The sequence below is a fragment of the Erpetoichthys calabaricus genome, chromosome 6 (assembly GCF_900747795.2).
Source record: "Erpetoichthys calabaricus chromosome 6, fErpCal1.3, whole genome shotgun sequence".
In the NCBI taxonomy this organism is placed as follows: Eukaryota; Metazoa; Chordata; class Cladistia; order Polypteriformes; family Polypteridae; genus Erpetoichthys; species Erpetoichthys calabaricus.
In genome coordinates, this window is record NC_041399.2 from 53,540,218 (window position 1) to 53,564,287 (window position 24,070).

General features: G+C 35.2%; 1 protein-coding gene across 2 annotated transcripts in view; it reads left to right on the forward strand.

Annotated features, from left to right (window-relative positions):
* Nucleotides 1-24,070, forward strand: part of sgk3 (serum/glucocorticoid regulated kinase family member 3) — a 90,440-nt gene that overhangs the window by 60,584 nt on the left and 5,786 nt on the right. For both annotated transcript variants that reach the window (XM_028803591.2, XM_051929172.1), the window contains exons 6-13: nucleotides 352-427; nucleotides 3,139-3,188; nucleotides 3,302-3,359; nucleotides 6,225-6,308; nucleotides 6,389-6,520; nucleotides 12,649-12,761; nucleotides 17,151-17,187; nucleotides 20,305-20,391. In XM_028803591.2, coding sequence (XP_028659424.1) covers nucleotides 352-427; nucleotides 3,139-3,188; nucleotides 3,302-3,359; nucleotides 6,225-6,308; nucleotides 6,389-6,520; nucleotides 12,649-12,761; nucleotides 17,151-17,187; nucleotides 20,305-20,391 — 637 coding nt within the window. The remainder of the gene's footprint in view (nucleotides 1-351; nucleotides 428-3,138; nucleotides 3,189-3,301; nucleotides 3,360-6,224; nucleotides 6,309-6,388; nucleotides 6,521-12,648; nucleotides 12,762-17,150; nucleotides 17,188-20,304; nucleotides 20,392-24,070) is intronic.

Below are 24,070 nucleotides of genomic sequence, written 5' to 3' on the forward strand. Positions count from 1 at the left end.
TAATTAAAAAAAAACAAAAAACTTGTTAGTTATCTTTGAGGAATTGCATGTGAAAAGCATGTTAGTGTTAGTAGCTAAAAGGGATATTACAGGAAGTAAAAACACAGGCTTTGTGCTTGAAGACAAGCTTAGTATATCCATATCTTACTGTCTTTAGGACTTTAGGATTCCTAAAATATAAAGTCAACTGGTCAGTTAAGCATTGAGCGCCTTACCAAAATGAAATTTAATTTCTTCAAATGAGTCAGTTGCTGACCAGTTGCTTGATTAACACAAGGAATTTTGCAATGTTACTCACATAAATTGATTGTTACTTTGCAAATGTAACACCTTTTTTGATAACTTTTTCAGTCCTGATGTGAGGGCATTTCTTCAGATGGATAAGCCAAAGAACCTCTCTGATCCCTCAGAAGATGAAGATGACAAAGTTAGTATTTTAAATAACTTACGTTTAAATCAGGTTTTCTATGTAGTTATCCTGTGTAGACTAATTTTGTAAAATTAATACTTTTTTCCCTACTGTGAGATTAATAACTGTAAAGTAAGGAAATAAAATGGATAGTTGTAATGTGTACCTAATTTCAGTCCAATACTGTTTCATACAATGTGTTTCAAAAGAGATGTTCCTGGTGCCGATGAGAGCCTGAAATGTTTTAAATACCTTATCAAAAGTAGTGAACCACAAGGTAAAAGCTCATTTGTATGGCCAAAGGTTTGTAAGACACCCAGGCAATGTCGCTGTGGGACTGAATGATTTTCTTAATCAAGAAGTAAGATTTCTCAACAATGCAATGCAGTAACAGGATTTCACCAGTGTTGTGCACAAATTTATTGCATAGTAGCTTGATAATTTCCATAACTATGGTACAGATTCTCTCTCTCTCATATATATATATACACCTACCTTCAGATTCTAAATTGCAAATAAATCATTTGGCAATATCGAAAAAGTTGACTCTGTCACTTTGCCTTATGTTTATAATATATATATATATATATATATATATATATATATATATCTATATATATATATATATATATATCTATATATATATATATCAATGTGTGATTAATGACAGAAAAGTTACTTACATGGATAGATCTTTGAAATACAGTATTTACATTGAATTTATTCACTGACCTGTTCTGATAACCTAGATAATGGTAGATAAATAGGCCAGTCTGGATTAGTTGTGACACAAGAATGGATAAATGTGATTAAGAAGAAGGTAACTGTAGTACTAAATTGTATCATTTCCTGTGCTGTTGCCAGTGCTATTGGGATGGGTTTTGGCTTCCTGTGACCTTATAATGGAAAAAGCGGTTTATAAAACGAATGCTTAGGATAGATAGTATGTCAGTAAAAAACAAATATTCAACATTGTTTTTTAGGTGGAGTGGTGGCTCTGAGGCTAGGGATCTGCGCTGGCAATCGGAAGGTTGCAGGTTTGAATCCCGTAAATGCCAAAAGAGACTCTGCTCTGTTGGGCCCTTGAGCAAGGCCCTTAACCTGAAATTGCTGAGAGCTTTAAGTAGTGAGAAAAGTGCTATATAAATGCAAAGAATTATTATTATTTATTATTATAGATGGTGGAATCACCCTCTTTTTATCATAGAAGGAACTATTACATTTTTAAACACTGTATTTTTTTCTCTCATTTTAGATTAGCATGTGAACTTCCCTATAATAAGCAAATACTTTGTTGGGCCCATTTAATAAGGTTAAGAGAAAAAGGACTCGGTGGTGCACAACATTGTAGACATTCTTACTCCATGGCTTGTACTTCGGATCTGTCGTAATAAGGCTAAAATGCTGATAGAAGGGCCTCAACAATAGATACTGATGTATATTGTTCATAAGTAATACAATCTAATAAATATATATATACAGTATATGTGTGTGTGTATATATACTGTATGTGTATATGTGTGTGTATGTGTGTGTGTGTGTATATATATATATATATATATATATATATATATATATATATATATATATATATATATATATATAATGTGTGTGTGTGTGTGTATATGTGTGTATATGTATGTGTATATGTATGTATGACATTTTTTATCACGCTTTAAATCTGGCTTAGTTTAAAACCTACATATATATTTTTGGTATCATTCTTTTCAGAATTTATCGAACTTTAATGTGATTTTGTTAGATTTTCAGATTCTTATTCTGCTTTTAAATTATAAACTAAAATATCAAGAAAGTTGTGGTTTTAAATATCAAGAACGTTGTGGTTTTCAATTTAAATAAATCATTATTATTTCAATAATTTATTTTAATAATTCAATAAATTACATTATTTTTTGATCGAGTAAACTTTCTTTCACAGGAACAAACTATAAAAAAAAAAAATTATCTATTCATAACACCAATGTTTGTATTTAGGTGATTTAGTTAGCTGAAGGTCGAGTTACAATGACCCATTGCATACCACTTTATTTTTCACGTGATTTTTCCTGTTATTTAAATGAGTCATTTAAAAAAAAAAAAAATTTTATCAATAAGAATGTTAGTTAAAATGAATGGATCGTTTATATAGTCTCTTATAAATACTCATCGAGCATAGTGGACCTCAGTTTAACGGGAATACTCCAATTGTTAATCATTTCGTGATTTTTACTCTGTTAAATAATAATTTTTCTTTTACATATTTATAGAATTTCTTGATTTTTGACTCCAATAAATAGTAATTTTTCTTTTGTACATATACAGATTTTACTAATATTCTGGCCACAACTGGGGGATGGGCGCCGAAGGCGCCAGGGGTACTTGGCCCCCCTAGTCTGTTGTAAAAATGTAAAGGCAAAAAAATGTACCGTACTTCTTTAAATAATGCCGCCTTTGGCACACAGTATAGATTGTTTTAGTGTTTTTGCTTTTCCTCACTCATTTGAAAGTTATGATAGTGCACCAACACACAATGTGCTTCATTAATCTGTTTTCATTACTGCTAACATGCTAATATGACTTGTGATTGCAGGGCATTATATTTTTTTGGAAACTGGTGTGTGCCATGTATAGGTGGCATTTCTAAGAAAGGAAAAAAGAGCAGGCAAAAAATTCAGTTATATTTTAATACTTTAATTGTTTTCTCTCTTTTTTTGGTTTTCACAATATAGAACAACTCTACCTCCAGTGATATAAATTTGGGACCATCTGGAAATCCTCAGTATGTGGTTTGTTTCTTTTTTGTACAGTTCTGATCTTTAAATCAGATGTCATAGTTTTTTGTTAAGCATTTTAAATTTTACAAACTTTTATTTTACTGTATACCTTTTACAGTGCTAAGCCAACAGACTTTGCTTTCCTGAAATTAATCGGAAAAGGAAGCTTTGGCAAGGTATGAATTAAATTCATTATGTTCCCAGAGTCTGATTGTACTAACTGACAAACGGTTATTGTGTAGCGTTTGTTTAAAGTGGAGTAACATCTTTCATTGCTGTAAGTTGAGTATGTGGGCAGTGAATCAAACTACTGTACTACTTCCCACTGTATTTTAACAGTTTTATAGCTAAATGCTGGATATTATATTGAAATGCTTTAGCATGAGATGATTAAGTACTGTAGAGTAGCTGGCTGTTTCCAAGTATACTTTGAATGTATAAGGTTTGTTTAAGCTGAAAGTGCCATTTTTAATGATAATTCTGTTCTTCTTTCTTGGGTTGAGATTACCTGATCTAACAAGTTTTTCCACAAAGTACTTTAACACCATCATTTAGTCTGTGAGCTGCATATTGTTATTGACTTAATGAAAATACCTTTTGATATACTCGGTATTAACCTTCCTATAGATCTAAATAGTATTTTGAGCTATTTTGCTTGCAAAAAAGGAAATAAATTTACATGGACTCCCATTATACCCTAAAGAATGTGAAATAGACCAAAATACTATTTAAAGATAAAACATGTCACTTACAGTCAGGTTAGACTCCTCCTTTCCAGTATATATTTCCCAAACCATCCAATCAGATGCAGCAAGCAGCATTGCCATCAACACACCGTTCTACATCTTAGCTCATATGACCTTTTTGTGGAATGTACGTGTGATTCCATTACTTGGGTTCTGCTGTTGACGTTTGTTTCCTGCTACAGATTATTTGGAGACTTTAAATAACCCCTTTGTGGATGAGTATATTTTTAATGTGAGAATTCCTTACAACAGACTGGCAACCTTTCCAAAGTAAGTTGCTCTCCAGTGCCACCTGCTTCTAGGATAGCCTCTGATTTCCCACTATTCTGTGTTGAGAAAAGCATATTCAGAATAATACTTAGAGGGCTGATGGATTTAGAAGACATAGGCTATGGCCCAACCATTTCACATCCCCAATTTGCTTTAAGTGGGTGTGAGAGTGATATGTAAGTTGTGAATCTCAGATTCACTAAATACTGTACTCATTGTTCTCCTGTATCAGTGTGGCCACAGCTCCATCATGCTTTCTGACCTGGGGCCAAGGCAACAGTCTCCCTGTTAAGGTCAGCAAAACCAAGGAGCCTGTTATAGACTTTATGAAGCTGGAAGAAGACCATACTCCAGGCTGTTTCAGAGAAGATACAGTGGAGATAGTTATCCATTTTAAATTTTTTGGAATGACCATCACCAGCGATCTGAAACAGACACAATATAGTTAAGAAGGCTCATAATTTCTTTTACTTTTTTTGGACTTCTGAGGAGATACTACATACCTCCACCTGTACTCACCAACTTATTTGGTGGAGAGAGGATGCATTAGATGCATAACATCCTCAAATGGCACTTTCTCAGCTCCAGGACACAAAGCACTACAGCAGGTGGTGAAATCAGCTCTGACTATAACTCTCATATGGTTCTGTTCTGTTTAAAACATATATGGATACATGCTGTGCCTTAAGAGATTCAGAGTATTATTAAAGACCTCAGTCATCCTGCTTTTTTTTCTACTCCATTCTGCCAAAGAGCATAGTACTGTTAGTACTTGCACCATTACCATCATTGACACTTTTACCCACAAGTCACTAGGTTGCTAAACCACCATTTATTATGACATATACATGTTGTTATTTATAATGTTTACATGTCATATTTAGTGGATGGTTGTTTTTTGGTCTCTTGTTAGTGTTGAGTGAGGCTATAGTTGCACTATACAACTTTTTTTTTTAGCAATCTGCAGGTGTAGCCTTCATTTACATAATCTTAGTGTGTCATAGTGAGTGCAGTGCATGTGCATGAAAGTCAGTTGTATAATGTAATATTATATACCAGTAACGGCGCACAGCACAATAACATGCAGTGAACACACTTGACTTGAGCGTTCATAGTTTCCATACTCTTTCTCTGTACGTTTAGCATTCGTTTCCTCAGATGTTGATGTGCTTGCTGCTTCTCTTTTTTTGTCGGCATCTTTCCGCGTTAAAACTGATTAAGTCAGTGTTTGTGTTGCAATTACTTATTACGTTTTCCTTAAATTTTTCACTTATTCTGGCACTTAAGTCTTCAATCTGCCTCAAGAATGATTTAAGATATGAAGAGGCAGAGGTGGTAGGGATGAGAATGGTGCCTGTACACATGCGCCACACGGTAAATCATAAGCAAGTCTGTAAGAACTGGGAAGTTTGCAGAATTTTGACTCTATATTACTGTATCCTATTTCTCTTACTGGTTAGAAAATATGTTAGTTAAGTAGTGAGGCATTGATTAATACTTTCATACTGTCTATCTGCTGTCATTTAATGATTGTTCTTATATAAGACTCTCAGAAAATGTTTTCATAATCTTGTAAGACTATCATTTCCATTTTGCCAGATCAACATTTGCTTTTTGTAAATATTACCTTGTTTTGTTGGAAGAATCCATATGACGAACACCCATAGATTAATATTTTATTGACCACTAATACCCCAGCTTCCTTTAATTCCTTAGGCAATCAGCAACCAAACTATATTATTCATAGCTCATACTGACAAAGATGCATGCAATGTTAGTAGTTTAAACTAAAAAATGTGTGTCTTGCTTTTCCTGTAATTTACATTTTCCTTTCACCTCAAGGCTCCCTATGATTTTAATGCTCTACTACAGGCAGGGAACAGAAATGCTGGTGATAGCAACACCATGGGTTTGGTTTCCATTTACAGTGTGATGTGTTTTTATGTTTGACTACCTGTCGAATGTTATGCTTATACTGTATACATATGTACATTTAAAATTTTGTCTCATTATGTGTTTGGAAAGGTTCTTCTTGCAAAACATAAACTAGATGGGAAATTCTATGCAATCAAAGTTTTACAGAAGAGAATTATTTTGAATAGGAGAGAGGTAAGAAATGTGTAAATTGTGATACAAGGCATCATCACCTCTCCATAACTGTCCTAATTTTTTATACTGTTTTTCTTCAGCAAAAACACATAATGGCTGAGCGAAATGTACTGCTAAAGAACGTCAAACATCCTTTTTTGGTTGGACTGCATTATTCATTCCAAACAGCAGACAAGCTGTACTTTGTACTGGATTTCATTAACGGAGGAGAGGTAGGAAACAGCAAATAATTAAGATGTGATGTTATTTTGTGTTTTTGTTTTTTCTGTGAGTCATTGCCTAAATTCACCTCTTTATTAGTATCCTAAATAATGCCGTCTTTTAGTTTGACAAAAAATCCAGTTTTTGTTTCAGAGTATAGTGTGTGTGTGTGTGTGTAATATATAGTCGTATGAAAAAGTTTGGGAACCCCTCTCAGCCTGCATAATAATTTACTTTCAACAAAAAAGATAACAGTGGTATGTCATTCATTTCCTAGGAGCATCTGAGTACTGGGATGTTTTCCGAACAGATTTTTAGTGAAGCAGTATTTAGTTGTATGAATTTAAATCAAATGTGAAAAACTGGCTTTGCAAAAATTTGGGTACTCTTGTAATTTTGCTGATTTGAATGCATGTAACTGCTCAATACTGATTACTTGCAACACCAGATTCGTTGGATTAGCTTGTTAAGCCTTTAACTTCATAGACCGGTGTGTCCAATCATGAGAAAAGGTATTTAAGGTGGTCAATTGCAAGTTGTGCTTCCCTTTGACTCTCCTCTGAAGAGTGACAGCATGGGATCCTCAAAGCAACTCTCAAAAGATCTGAAAGCAAAGATTGTTCAGTGTCATGGGTTAGGGGAAGGCTACAAAAAGCTATCTCAGTGGTTTAAACTGTTAGTTTCAACTGTAAGGAATGTAATCAGGAAATGGAAGGCCACAGGCACAGTTGCTGTTAAACCCAGCAGGTCTGGCGGGCCAAGAAAAATACAGGAGCGGCATATGCGCAGGATTGTAAGAATGGTTACAGACAACCCAAAGATCACCTCCAAAGACCTGCAAGAACATCTTGCTGCAGATGGTGTAACTGTACATCGTTCTACAATTCAGCACAATTTGCACAAAGAACATCTGTATGGCAGGGTGATGAGAAAGAAGCCCTTTCTGCACTCACGCCACAAACAGAGTCGCTTGTTGTATGCAAATGCCCTTTTAGACAAGCCAGATTCATTTTGGAACAAAGTGCTTTGGACTGATGAGACAAAAATTGAGTTATTTGATCATAACAAAAAGCGCTTTGCATGGTGGAAGAAAAACACCGCATACCAAGAAAAACACCTCCTACCTACTGTCAAATTTGGTGGAGGTTCCATCATGCTGTGGGGCTGTGTGGCTAGTTCAGGGACTGGGGATCTTGTTAAAGTCGAGGGTCAGATGAATTCAACCCAATATCAACAAATTCTTCAGGATAATGTTCAAGCATCAGTCACAAAGTTGAAGTTACGCAGGGGTTGGATATTCCAACAAGACAATGACACAAAACACAGTTCGAAATCTACAAAGGCATTCATTCAGAGGGAGAAGTACAATGTTCTGGAATGGCCGTCACAGTCCCCTGACTTGAATATCATCGAAAATCTATGGGATGATTTGAAGCAGGCTGTCCATGCTCGGCAGCCATCAAATTTAACTGAACTGGAGAGATTTTGTATGGAAGAATGGTCAAAAATACCTCCATCCATCTCTGTTGGGGTGCCCAAATTTATGCACCTATCTAATTTTGTTATGATGCATATTTTCTGTTAATCCAATAAATTTAATGTCACTGCTGAAATACTACTGTTTCTATAAGGCATGTCATATATTAAAAGGAAGTTGCTACTTTGAAAGCTCAGTCAATGATAAACAAAAATCCAAAGAATTAAGAGGGGTCTAAACTTTTTCATATGACTGTGTGTATATATAATATATATATATAATTTTTTTTTTTTATATTAAACCATTTGGTCAATTTATCATAATTAAAAAATTATGTAAATTACTGGCCAGTATAATGTAGAACTGCTCTATCTTGATGAGGATATTAGCGTCATGGAACTGAAATGGTTCTTTGGAAAGCACATTGTTCTTAGATAGATAGATCGATAGATAGATACTTTATTAATCCCAAGGGGAAATTCACATACTCCAGCAGCAGCATACTGATAAAGAACAATATTAAATTAAAGAGTGATAACAATACCGATAACAATGTAGGTATATAGACAGACAATAACTTTGTATAATTTTAACGTTTCACAAGCCCCCCACCCCACCCCCCAAACCCCGGGTGGAATTGAAGAGTCGCATAGTGTGGGGGAGGAACGATCTCCTCAGTCTGTTAGTGGAGCAGGACATTGACAGCAGCCTGTCGCTGAAGCTGCTCCTCTGTCTGGAGATGATACTGTTTAGTGGATGCAGTGGATTCTCCATTATTGATAGGAGCCTGCTCAGCGCCCGTCGCTCTGCCACAGATGTCAAACTGTCCAGCTCTGTGCCTACAATAGAGCCTGCCCTCCTCACCAGTTTGTCCAGGAGTGAGGCGTCCCTCTTCTTTATGCTGCTTCCCCAGCACACTTCTGCGTAGAAGAGGGCCCTCGCCACAACCGCTTGATAGAATATCTGCAGCATTTTATTGCAGATGTTGAAGGATGCCAGCCTTCTAAGGAAGTATAGTCGGCTCTGTCCTTTCTTACACAGAGCATCAGTATTGGCAGTCCAGTCCAATTTATCATCCAGCTGCACTCCCAGGTATTTATAGGTTTCCACCCTCTGCACAAAGTCACCTCTGATGATCATGGGGTCCATGAGGGGCCTGGTCCTCCTAAAATCCACCACCAGCTCCTTGGTTTTGCTGGTGTTCAGTTGTAGGTGGTTTGAGTCGCGCCATTTAACAAAGTCTTTGATTAAGTTCCTATACTCCTCTTCCTGCCCATTCCTGATGCAGCCCATGATAGCAGTGTCGTCAGCGAATATATGTTGTTATATACTGTTCTTTGAGTACTAGGTACCACAAAAATAAATAATGCTTTTATAGGAAGTGAGTAGTAATCTTCCTAAAAGAGTGATGTTGAAGCACTTCATTATATCATCATCTGTTTGTGTCCCAGTATTAATAGTTGGGAGTAGAATTAAAATATAAATGTCACCCATTTACAAACAGATTTTTCAAAATTTTCTTTAATACAACTCCGTTATACATTACTCCATAATACATTCAATAGCTTAGGGTCCTTCTCTTAGTGTTCATAGTGCACTGTAGGCCATGGTGTGACTGAGAGAAGAATAAAATGTCTGTGCTTTCCAAATCATGGTGTCAGTCTTCTATGACAAGAACCACTCGTTTTCAGCCTAAGACTTATTTTCCGTGTAGGATTTTTTTTTACCTCTTGCAAATTGTATAATTTCTTTGAAGTATGAAATAATGTTGGTCCAGTGTGGAATAAGTATATCACTCAAAGCTTCCAGTGAATCTCCTGGACGTTCTAACATACTTTTCCTAAATGTTAAAGTCACATAAGTAATTACTTTAATACTAAAATGAACTTAGAAAGGACAACTAATATATCATAACTGACACATGTATCACTGTTCTTCAAATATTAACATCAATTGGTCAATTTAGGCAAGAAACAATGTAAGGAAGGATGTCATTCCAACCAAGTCATCATACTGATGAATCATCATCTCTGCTATCATGTTGAAATTGAGCTCCTTCTTAATTTTTAAAACATGGGGGAAAATAATTTTTGGTAAGATTATCAGGAACCTTGGAAAAACTCCCAACCATTTTGAACATTGAACAGTGGCTGGGTAATCTGTGCCATCTTTTCCTGTGCACAGAAGGACAAATCAGAACACATCTTGTAGGATAAATGCAATCTTTATATTCTGACACCTCATAGAGAAGCATAATGAAAAGCAAACAGTCTGCATATGATGTTTATTGAATGGATGAAGGCTTATGAGCAAGAATTCTGGAGGTGAATGAGAGAGAAAGAAGTACCAGAGAAGTATGTGAGGACTGTCCAGGATATTTATGAGAAAGTGAAGACTCTTGTAAAAAGCAATGTTAGGGTAACAGACAAGATCCCGGTTAAGGAAGGTCTGAACCAGGGATCTTCTTTAAGTCCTGACCTCTTTGATTTGGTTACGAATATGTTGTGGGATAAAAGACCAATCCCCCTGTTGGATTCCTTTTGCTGATGACATGTTGAGTAGCACCAGGCTTTGGAAGATAGAGTATTGAAGATGAATAGAAAGAATACAGAATATTTGAGGTTTAATGATGATCAGTATTCTGAAGTTAGTCTGCAGGGAAAGCTATTGAAAAGAATGGATAAATTTAAATATCTTGGATCAGTGGTAGTTCAAGTTGGAGAATTAGATGCAAAGATAACCCACAGAGTGCAGTGTGGATGGGACAATTGGAAGAAGGCATCAGGAGTATTGTGTGTTGAAAGAATTAAAGTTTTTAAGACTGTCAAGACCAGCAGTGATCTATGTAGCTGAGAAATGAGCAGCAGAGAGAGTGCAGGAGAAGACGTTGGATGTGGAAGAAATGAGAATGTTGAGGTGAAAGTGTACAGTTAACAAAAAATGACAGAATAACAAATCAGACAGTTATCGATACAACAAAATTGGAACAGATATTAAAGAAGGTATAGGAAAGTAGGTTGAAATGGTCTGGACATGTGATGAGGAAAGACAATGAATATCTTGGCAAAACAGTGACTGGAATGTAAGTACAGCGGAAGAGAAAGAATATCTGAAGGAAAAGGGCTTGACTGAGGAGGAGGAGGTGCAGGACCAAGCTGTATGGTGAACGTTCATCAGACACATCAACTCCATATAAAAGTGAGAATAGAGGAAGAAAATCTTCAGGGATCAAAAAATAAATAAATTTCATCAATATTCTTGAAGCAAACGCTAAACATTACAGTACCAATTCTTTTAGAGCTACTTAATGCTTAAACTGTACCAAGATGTTTTCAACAAGATTGTAAGATAAGCTTAATTTGCAAAATTGTACTGCATTAATGTCTTTCGTACAAGTTTGCACAATCATCCATCCATCCATTATCCACCCTGCTATATCCTATATTAATTTCATGCTATGCTTCTCACACTGTATGCTTATATTTAGGTAGGTAGTTGATAGATTTGTCAACAAGCACACAGTAATTTTCAAACATCTATAACTGAAGTGAAAGTAATGTATAATTATCTATAAGAGTCAGACACTAGTAAATTTTATGACTGCCTAAAATAAACCACAGAACTAATGATTAAGTTTGTTTGGAAATTCCCTACTCAAACAGCATAAGGAACTGAATGTTTACCCAAAGCGTTGCACCTTTATATAAGCCATCAAATACTCAAGGGTAATGTCATTGCTCTCTGTTAAGTGCATTAAGCAATTCCAGTATATTTTTGTCACTGTCAGGATGGATCAATTCACTGAACAATATTATATTTCTTTAGAAATATTCATTCTTAAAAATCCTGCTTTGAAGATCTAGTTCAAATGAAGGTATTGTGTTACAAGACTTTAGTTTTCCTATCTAGTGGCAAAATCTTAGGCCAAGGGATTCTGAAGTCTACCAGAACATAGGTATTTTCCGGCAAATGTGATAAATTCCACCAACTGGGTGTGGATCATCAGTGAAAACTGTTCAATAAATCCCTTTCGGCACTGCCTCCTTCCAGAGTAAAGGGGCCCTTGCGTTTAATTTGCACTGTCAGTCGAGTTTCTGGCATTTTTTCATCATGAACTTTTCATTCAAGGTTCCAGCCACAGAGCATCTTAATTCCAATCCAAAAAAAAGGCACGGATGAATGTCATTTTAAGAGTCAATAGCTGAAATTCATTAAAGGCTAAGCAGACCATTTACACTTACACACTCCATAACAAATACTGTACATGATAGTATAACATTTACAAAAGGCTAAAGAAGCATAAACTATAAGTAACTATTTGTTACTTCTTTACTTGTATATCCATTTGCATTTCTTAAAAATCTGCTTATTTACAGGCAAAAATTGGTCTGCATTATGAAATTGGCTGGAACAAAAGTAGCATCTGCAGAGGTACTTGAAGACCATGGCTAAAAGACCATGATTTGTATATTGAGAGTGTGGCTTGATTAGATGTGGTGATATGGCAGAAATTAGTGCAGCTCAAAAAGTAGAAGTATAATTTAAACAAATAGCCATATTCTGTTTGGCATGTGTGCCTAAACTAATATTATTGATGCTTCTTTATGCTGCATATTCATATCAGTTCACATTTTTCATGCCTCTACTATGATGTGCTTTCAGTTATTTTTTCATCTTCAAAGAGAGCGCACCTTCCCAGAGCAGAGAGCAAGATTTTATGCTGCTGAAATTGCAAGTGCACTTGGTTATTTGCATTCATTAAAAATTGTATACAGGTAACTTTTTTTTTTTTTGCCTGTCTTTGCTGGACGTCTTTGTTAAATAAATTTTATCTTGATTTGTCTCAGAAGTTCAGGAATGCATTTTATATGGTACATTCTTTAAGATGTTGAGCATCACTTTAACTGCTGTAGAATATACAATTGCACAATACCTAATTTAGTATTATTTAATTGTCAGGGACTTCCACTTGATGTGTTTATTATATTATTGTTATTTATTATGTTAAGTCAGTGCTAATATGGGTTTCAAAGGCAAAAATAACTACTTGGCTATAGATCACCTTTTATTATAGCTATATGACTTGGCAATAATTCATGCTGCCTATAATAATAATTCATGTATTAAAGGTTTATATTTGTGTTGAAAGCTGTAAATGATGATGATAATTTGTCTTAATTTTCCATAACAGGCCTTTTAGCTTTGTCTTCTCTGTATACAGTGAACATGTATAGCGTATGCTATACTTGTATTTATCTCAAATGTACAAGTTTAACAATGTGTCATAAAAGCCAAAGATAATTTTGCACCTTGCTTCTATATACTATATAGTTCCTGTTTAAAAGTAACCAAAACCTTATTATTAATCATTTACATTCCCTCCCTAAACACACATTAATGAACTAAAATCTTTCAGATTTTTATACCCAGTTTTTTCATTAGGATAATTGTTATCAGAACTGACTTTGTAAAATACGTTGTCAGCAGCACTAGCTATAGACAGAAACTTGCACTAGATGGAACACAAGCCCCTTTAGGATACAGTACTTAATTTAACACTGAGCACACTCTGCCCAGACAACAACATACATGTATGTTTTTGAGATGTAGTACGAGAACCGGCCACCCCAAAATGTGACAGGGCTTTGGAAAGACAACCCTGGCACCTTGAACACTAAAGCAACAGTGTTGACCTCTTCCCTTGCTTAAAATATTTAATTAGAAATAAATTGATATCTAATTAAAACAGATGCTTAATAGATTTATATTGCTGTTTGATAGATTTGTAAATAATAGTTGAAAGTGTTGCAATATGTTTTAAGTGCTGGTACAACAAACATAATAGTTAATCCAGAATATCAATCGTAGCAACATGATACTTGTATTTCTACATTGTTAAATAAAAACTCCACCAAAGACAAAATCATTAGTTGTTATGTAAAGTCCAAAACAAAACTAGCAAGTTAAAAATATAAAGCACATGTTCAAGAGTGTAGTGGCAATGAAGGAGAAGATATGAACAAACTCTAACATGACACACATTCTGGAGAAACAGACTTCTCTAGATGCCATAGTACGTACATAAGATAAATGTCTCACAGACCAAACTAAACGTCAGTCCAAACTCTTTCTAACCATTTCAAGAATATGCAAAATCTCAAGAAAAATGTTTAAGATTGTGGTCTTAAAGTCCGAGCATAGGCTGCTTGTGCCATACCATGCAACAAACTAGCAGTGAAATGTAAGTCTATTTTTCATGCTCCTTAACCACAGCCCCCGGAAAATGATTTTTTTAGAAAGTTCAAATAAAAGAAGTTATGTAGAAGTAGCATTTATTCAAAAAGCATTCATGTTGACATTCAATCATCTCTGGAAATAATCTTCAGTAAAAATGCCACACATTGAACAATTTTGACACCAACGTAAGGTATAGTATTAGTAATAATTAGTAATAAAAAGCCAGAATAAAAACATGTATTAGTGGTCCTCCAAATGCAGTGTGTGAACCACAAGTGTCAGTTAAGTGGTCTGTGTGGTGGCATTTGTCATATCAGGAAAATAAACTGAATTTTAAATTGCTCTGATACACAAGTCCGTTATATCAATATTTAGAACAACAAGGCTGCTGGCCAACATCTACGCCGTGAACTTATGTCTATGAAGAAAGAATATGTCTAAAACTACCACCATGGAGCACACCATCAGACTTTCTTGCAAGCAATACCTAATACTTCATTAACTCTGCTGCACATGGTTACATGAAGATGGTTCACAATTAACCAACAAAATTAATGACCAACAACAAGGGAGATCTTTTATTAATGAACAGTCGGAAAATATTTTGCATGCATATTTCAGTGCTTTTTATGCACAGGTACCTGCAATTATTTACAGGACCATTTTGCATTTCCATAATTCATTTAATAAGCTGTATGGGACTATGTTACCGGTAGTAAATGCAAATGCTATGCCAAATACTACAAAAGGGGTCCTTTTTTTTTTCCCCTAGTTTCTGCGTTTTGGTTTCAATTCATAAATAACAAAACTGAGTTTCTTAAATTTGCATTGAAGTGTAGCAAATGTTTATGTATGTTACTTTAAGATTTTTATCGCCATCACTACCATAATTTTCACTTTGATTTTCTGGGTGCTCTGGTTATTTAAGCCATTAATTACTAGCAAGAATGCTAGCTATGAAAAGCTGCAAACTTTTGGTGTCATTTGCCCAGGCATCTTCTCAGCTCTTTATTAATTGATATCAATAGATTACAATTAAGGGAGTAGCGTCCACTGGAAAAAAGGCAAATTAACAGGAAAATGACAAAATGGTGTTAAGCCTGACAAAAACGCAAGGACTTCTAAATTTCCTAAAAATGTAAATCTAACAGAAATGTGTAGTTTCCTAAATGCAGTACAGTTAAGGTAAAATGAGTCACTGATAATTAAACTAATCAAAACACTGCAGCCACAGTGAGCTACCAGGACTGAACTGAAAAAAAGAAAATGAGCTGACTTGGTCCCATTTATGTATATGTATGTTCATTGTCAAATATTTTGTTTGATAAAATGTTTAGAAATAAATTTAAGAGAAAAAAGTGAAGGAACAAGTGTTACTATTCTGCTCAGGGTCACAAAACATTTGGATGTTCCTCAGGGGAAAAATATATCTACAATGTAAGAATGGTTTTAAATAACAGAATATAAAGCACTAACAAACAGTAGAATGAAACAAGTTCTATTATTGGCAACAATTAGCTTCTAAAGTAATTAGGCACCTGGGTTATAAAACAAAAAAGAGCACACACTGTGACCCTCCAAAACTGAACTTGAGGACCCTCCTGTATTACAGTAACAATTTTTACAGTACAATGCTCTTCTTTCCTGCTTGGCTCCTGTTTGTTTATTGTGATCAGTCTCTCATCCAACACTTTAAATTTAGTCCCTTTCTTTTCCAGCCTTTATTGGTCACTGCACTGGTCTCCATTATAAAATTAACTTTGATGTCAGCCTGAAAAAGCCCATCTGTGGCCACAGTGATCCTTTTATTTCTGTATGGACGGTGTTCTATGTCACTTCTACTGTATCACTCTTGCTAGTCTGCCTGCTGTTATACTATTGTGCTTCTCATGGAGAAGCGTATATTATGGATCACAGTTGAAATCTGGGGCTTTGAAGCACAAATCCTGTAACGATGGCTTACTATTTCATTCATTTTTTAACATACTGTAAATGTCTTTACTAAAGTAAATGTGTTAATTGCAACATAGAATCAAATAACAAAATGACTGTTGACGGCTATAAATTTGTCCTTAATTTGACTTGCCTGCTTTCTTTTCAATGGATCAATATATTGTCTTTTGCTAAAGTTTTGTCAGTTTTTTAATAAAGTAAAAAAGGAAATTGAATGTGTACACTGCTTATTTTGTCATTTTGTTTCCTGTTGTTAATAAGACTAAATAGTCAATTTCATCATTCTTACAAGGTATTATGTAATTTTTAGTAAATTTTTGCAAAATGCCCCTGGACTTCAGTCAGTAAAATGATTTCCTTCCCTGTGGTCAATCATTATGTTTCAGTTCTCATCTGCAGATAGCTAAGAATGCCATATGTTTCATGAGACCTACAGGGAGGATGCAAAAATAATTATTCTGAGTTAATTTCAAATAGAACAATCTATAGGCATATGTCTTGCTTGAGTAATTTTTTGTGTTTAAATTGAGTGGTGATGAAGATATGCAGATGGCTCACACTAACAAGACTACATACCCTCAGCTTGTCTTTATAGGAGAATCTATTTTAAATCTCTGCTTGCTCTGACTATTTACATACTGATTCAGAATTTCTCTTTTTTTAATTGAAAATATGAATTTCTACATAAACAGTCAAACAAGGCATCTGGCAGCAACATTTTTTTGATTTAAATCGGTCAGAGTTTTTTCTACAGATACACATATCCTTTTTGAAGACTGTGTCAATTTTGTTCCCAGAAATTATTTGCTGTACTTGGTGTAAATTTAAAATCATTGTATACTTAGTAGGAAAGCACCCTATCCTAGTTAAACAACAATATAACCATTTTTCTAGTTGTGTTATTGCTATTGCGTAACTTCTGGTTCTGTTCATAACAAGAAAGTCAGTAATATTTGTGGGTTTTATTTTCACAGGGATCTGAAACCAGAGAACATTCTACTTGACTCAGAAGTAAGTAAACCACAACCTTTAGTTTTTTTTTTTTTTTTTCCAACAGTAGCAAGGTTGCCTCATTGATCTGTTTGGCCTATCATTGTAAATAATTTTTAATTAAAGGTGTTGCTACAGAAGAATTTACATTTAAATAACACACACATATCCATATGTATGCTAGAAAAACAAGTTAAAGATTATTTCCATGCTGAAAATAAAAAAAGGCATTTCCATAAGAACACAACAATTCAGCCATGTAGCCTTCATCATGTCAAGGTTATACAGCTGAAACATTGTGTCTTGCACCATCTTTCTTTCCTTTTCAACATGGAAATAATCTTTAACCTAATGCAGCTATACAGTGCATCCAGAAAGTATTTACAGCGCATCACTTTTTCCACATTTTGTTATGTTACAGCCTTATTCCAAAATGGATTAAATTCATTTTTTTCCTCTGAATTCTACACACAACACCCCATAATGACAATGTGAAAAAAGTTTACTTGAGGTTTTTGCAAATTTATTAAAAATAAAAAAATGGAGAAAGCACATGTACATAAGTATTCACAGCCTTTGCCATGAAGCTCAAAATTGAGCTCAGGTGCATCCTGTTTCTCCTGATCATCCTTGAGATGTTTCTGCAGCTTAATTGGAGTCCAGATGTGGTAAAATCAGTTGACTGGACATGATTTGGAAAGGCACACACCTGTCTATATAAGGTCCCACAGTTGACAGTTCATGTCAGAGCACAAACCAAGCATGAAGTCAAAGGAATTGTCTGTAGACCTTTGAGACAGGATTGTCTTGAGGCACAAATCTGCGGAAGGTTACAGAAAAACTTCTGCTGCTTTGAAGGTCCCAATGAGCACAGTGGCCTACATTATCCGTAAGTGGAAGAAATTCGAAACCACCAAGACTCTTCCTAGAGCTGGCCGGCCATCTAAACTGAGCGATCAGGGGAGAAGGACCGTAGTCAGGGAGGTGACCAAGAACCCGATGGTCACTCTGTCAGAGCTCCATAGGTCCTCTGTGGAGACAGGAGAACCTTCAAGAAGGACAACCATCTATGCAGCAATCCACCAATCAGGCCTGTATGGTAGAGTGGCCAGATGGAAGCCACTCCTTAGTAAAAGGCACATGGCAGGTGCGGTAACCCTTTTGATTCAGAATGCCAGTCACTCTGTGCAAGTCACCAACACTTCCACCAGAAAAAGAACCCCACACCATCTCACTTCCTCCTCCATGTTTGACAGTTGGTGTCACATACTGAGGAACCATCCTTTTAACAGCTTGATGGCACACAAATACCCTGCTTGATGAACTGAAGATTTCACATTTTGATTCATCTGTCCAGAAGACTTTCTTCCAGTCTACAGTCGGTGTTTCAAGGCTCTACTTTGTCCTTTAAGGAATGGCTTTCTTCTTACTGCCACTCGCCCTCACACCTACTGCACAAAGTCTCGTCTTCGCAGTAGAAACTGAGACTTGATTCTCTCGACCACGGTTACACTGTACTTGAAGTTGTTGTGCTGTGAGGCGCCTATCGTGCAAGCTGGTGACCATCAGAAATTTGTCTTCTGACTGGGTTGTGACTTTGGGTCAGCCAGATCTCTTCCTATCGGAGTTTCTTCTGGTGTCCAATTGACTTTGGATTGTGTAGGACACTGTACTCACTGACATTGTGATATTTTTTTTTTTTTTTTTTTTTACAATTTCTACAAATGAAAGCCCTACGCTTCTAAGGGTATTAATGCTGTGTCTCATTTTATTTGTTAATTGCCATTTTCTTGCCATTATCACCGGAATTTACAACTTACTAGGATGTAGAGAATATATAGCACAGTCTGTTCCAACTCTGCTTTAAGACAGAGGGGTTTTAAGTAATCAACAGAAGTTGAGACACCTGTGCAAATTGTTTCATTCAACTTGAAAGGCTTAATTTACTTTAAATCCTGCAGAACATCTGTAGGCGGTAAACTATAAATTGTTCCCTAAAGAAGGCCCATTTGCAATATTCTGAAATTTCCTTTTTTTGTTTATTGCTACCCTAAACTTTAAATTTAAACCCTAGGCAGTTTACTGCATACCTTTTCACCATTTTAAGTCATTCATTGCATTTCAAATTCGAAGAAAAACTAAGTGTTCTAAAACTTTTGATCAATAATTTAAGCTTTCACTGCATCATATTATTAGAAAACATCTTTGTTAAGATTAAATACTGACTGGAGTTGTATGATGGCAAGTGTATTTAAAAATCCTGATTTTCTTTGACTGCTTACTTAACCTTGAAACACATAGGTAGCTTCATAGTTTCTGTTAAGAAAAAATGGATAGTAAATATGAAGATCTCTGCTTCACTGTAAAACAGGTTATTAGGGTTTGGTTAGAAAAAAGGTATTAGTATTTGGTAAAGTAAGTACAAAGCAGACTGCCAGCTTCTGCTCTTCGCTATATTGTTGTTGTCTGCAGTAAATAAAATAATTCACTGGACTTACTTAGTAATTCAATACCTCATTTTGCAGAAGGTTTTGTACTTATATTTTTCCTCATCCCTAATAATGTTGGTTATTTCTATGGAGTGCATTTGTTCAGTCATGAGAACATTGTTTGTTTTGTAAATAAAATTCATTATATTTCAAATTTTCGGATATCTCATTTTGGCAGATTATGCAAGTAGAATAAATCAGATGTCTCATTTCTTTCTTAACATCATTTTGAATTTGTTCTGCAGGCTGCACATTATGCTGACTGGAAGGTGATTCTTTCAGTAGGAGTAAAATGATATATTGGACAGTAACTATTACAGAGAAAAGATTTTATCAAATGTTGGCAGTGTACCTTGGCCTGTGTTAGTGGCTTAGTCAAACCAAATGAAATGTGTTACAACAATATAGTTTTATACAGTATGTATTGCTATTTATAAAACAGATTTGATTTCTGATTTATTAACAAGGCGGATATACTAAATTAATCTGGAACAGTTCTGAAGTTTTAGTCATAGCAATTGTTACTTATTTCTGTGATCATGAGCACATTTGGCAAATATCGAGGCATTTAAAGACTAGTGTTAAGATGTACTTTTTTTTTCTGTTTCATTCTATAAGTTAAATCTTTTTGTTCATGGTTCTTTCACAGGGGCACGTAGTTTTAACAGATTTTGGTCTATGTAAAGAAGGAATATCACGAGCTGACACCACATCTACTTTCTGTGGAACACCAGAAGTAAGTTTTGTTCAAACATTAATTTTTAATTAACATAAAATTTCAAGAGTCTTGCACCTGACAGTGGTAGGGTGTTTTTCTACATTTATGCCTTTCAGTCAAACTTCTTTATTACAGCCAGAAACGGAAAATGCAGAACTTTTGTTTCTTTGAAATCAATGTTTAAATAAAAAAATGAACTACCAAATGTCCACCCTGGATATGTTTACTTCCTTAATCATCTGTTATCTCCACCAATAAATATTATATTTATCAAGCAATCATTTTATATTATGTTAATTCTAAATGTTTTTTGGCTTGATGAAATGGGTCTCAATCGACAATACAGAAGCTTGATGACTTTAATTTTAAAAGATATCTTAAACATTAGACCCTGTCAACACCACAGCAATATCAATTACATACAGTACATTTCTTGATCTATTTACAGTTTTTCCAGAACTGAACTATGATTGAGGTATTGAGCAGATAAACAAGTAATGGTGATAAAATCTTTACTCCTCGAGGGTGAGGAATGGAGAAAAGGCACATCTTTTTTAGAGTCCTATGTTTATTTAAAACAAACTCCATCTAATATGTAATATACGAACACAAATTTTACTCTACCAATAGCAGGACTGATTGATCCATAGCAGTGATTTAAGAACACTACAGTGTTATAGTACCTTCCTCAAGGTACAATGGACTGCACAGAAATAACTCTTCTCCAACTATGTAAACAGGATTTGCAGATTGCTGTGACTCATTAAATATTTGTGCAAGCACAAAGGATTTACAAATTCCAAACAAGGTCCATATTCTGTTCCAGTAGCATTAAGTAACTTTTCTAGGACTTCCTCAACCTAGTACAAACTTCAAGTCTTACTGTACATTAACTAAACAGTCCCTATGTACTTTCACTGTAGCTTGTCTGTAACTGTACGTAAAGATGAGCGGTTGCACACCTAGTATATTTCTTGCTTTTTATGCACAGCTGTGACATATCTATGATGGGTCATTCATACTACAACTATACATGACTAGAATGCTCTGAACCTCAGCGGTCCAATGTTAAATAGCTTTTCATTGTGTGTGGCTTGTGGGATGATGGGATCTTTGGGTGAAAACAGATTCACTCTGCTGTGATTTACTGCTTGCCTCAGCAAATATGAGTGCAAATCGCATATTTTACTAATTTCAAAACTACAGACAACATAGAAACTTATCATTTATTTAAAGAAGGCACCCTTGCGTATATAAAAATACCATCACTACTTTTGATTGACATGTGAGTTTATTGCAGCATGCACAAACCACTTTTGGAATATGGTGGTGGGAAACTTTGTAAGTAAGTGGCTACATTTCCAGCCATGTCAAAAATCTTAATGAGTGCGGAGTCTTCACCAGATGAAGAAGAGGAATCTTGTAATATCAGTGTCATCATTTCCAACAAGTTTATTCAGCTAGCATGTCAAAGAGCAGCTATGAGGTGGGATCTTCTGGAAGATTTGGTGGCAATCTATAAGGATATTAAAGAGAAGCATGTAAAAGCCTTGAAAGTGAGTGGTTCTAACACCCATGATGCAAAGATGTTACTGCTGGAATGCCAGTCGGCCCAATTATTATCGAGAATGAGCATGAAGACTGCCTCATTGGAACAATAGTTAGCATTCCTTAAATTCTGGTAGAAACTGTGGTTGGTTATCTTCACTGGCCTGCAGAACTACACTTGGCATTAGAATGATGCCACAGGATTTATACTACTCTTAATGATTCTTCTTTGAAACTCAACAAAACTAGAAAACCACATGATCAGTGGTTTCTTCAGTGTGATATTCATCCAAAACACTCCAAATTAGATATTTGTAAGCCATCCTGTTAGTCTTTTTCCAGATTTTTGCTCTTTTATTGTGCAAGCAAAGAAAAAATATATCAGTAATAACAAAAGGGGTTGGCATGTGCATTTTGTTATACTCCGTTTGTCTTAAGTTGCCCCATGGTTCTAGTAGTGTTATCTAATCCAAAATAAGCATGAGGGGTGACTGACAACTTTGAATTCATAGAAGTCCTTCCAATCAAGTACACCTTATTTGACTGTTACCTCCCATAAAACATCATAAGCACCTGTTCCAGTGTGGGGGAAGTATACACTGCTTGTGCACCACTTCTGGATCATAAAGCTTTCACTGGCAATCAGGCTTGGCCAAGACAGGTTTCAGGTTGGGACTTGCTTTAATAATGAATTATTTAATCCCTTGGCTGTGGCTCAGGCCAGCAGTCCTGGCGTCTTTACTAACTATTGTTCTATTTCTACCTTAATTTCTTTGACTCTCTAATATTATGATTAATTTGAATATAGCCTCTTGGAGTGTATGAGGGCTTAAAAGAGTGATAGTCCTTAATTATATGTGGCAAGAAAAACTGGATACAACACTATTTTAATAGTGCTTCCAATAAGACACAAGAAGTGGGATTTTTTTTTTCCTTCACAATTTACAAATTGAAATACTAGATATGTAAACAGATAGTTATAAAAAGTATTATTATAAGCTAACAGAGATAGCTCAAAGAATAGCTGCTTTTTATGCAGTTTACTGCCTGATTACATACCAGTTCTGGTGCTTCACGTTTATTTCTAATCCATGTCTGCACCTGGAAGAGTTTAAATCTTGTTATACGTATAGATGCAAATACTTTTGTGATCTCTATCATTAATAAAGATGTAGCACCACTTCATTAGCAGCTTCTTCAAAAAACCTGATCACTATATAGGTTTACATCTGACTTCATTCCATTGGGCTAATTTAACAAGCTTAATTGATCAGCTAACTTGTTTTCCTTTTTCAAACTACATCACTCAGACTCAACAATTGATTACATTCTAATTTCTCAGTCCCTATCCAGTTCATCATCAGAGGCCATGTTGGAAGTGATATCACTGTCAAATTATAAGACAGCAGTGACTCGCCTACTGCCATAGATTACTCCCCACTGGTGTTTTAATACCCTGCTTCTTAAAAACATAAGATTCATGCACAGCATCAACTAAGCTAGAATAATTCTTGGAAATTAACAGCCACTTTAAAGGGTCCAACTTAAATTTTCTTAGTGATTAAAGGTGTGATTCATAATATTTTTTTTTTTTTTTTTAAACAATAGCATATTATGTAGAAATACCTCACATGCTCAAACTAAAATACAGGATCTCAAGGTGCAACTCTTAAAGTGCAGTGCTCCTTAGTAGTGCTACTGATTACCACAACTCGGAATTAAATTCCATTCTACTCCAAAATGTGGAATTTGGCATTCCCAGAATGATCTCAGTCATCAAAAGTAAATCAGGCTTTTACTAATAAACCGCTTTAGATCAATAACCATTTGATCTATTTGATGTCTTACATTTTTCAGAATTATCAACCCCACTTTACACCATCCCTTTTTAACGGCTTTCAGCTCTTTAAATTGACTGCTGAGGATATTGCTCTGCTGAACGCACCACATCCAGAATGCTTAATGACTCGCTGAAGTCCATGAATACAGTCTGCTCACCATGGCTTAGCATACCTTAACCAGAAGTGCATCTATTTTTCTGGGAGTAGTTAGCACTGTCCTACCACCAGATGCTAAATTATTTTATCTCCTCTGCTAAATTTAGAGTTTCATTGTCCATTAACTCAGCTACAAATAGGTACACATATTC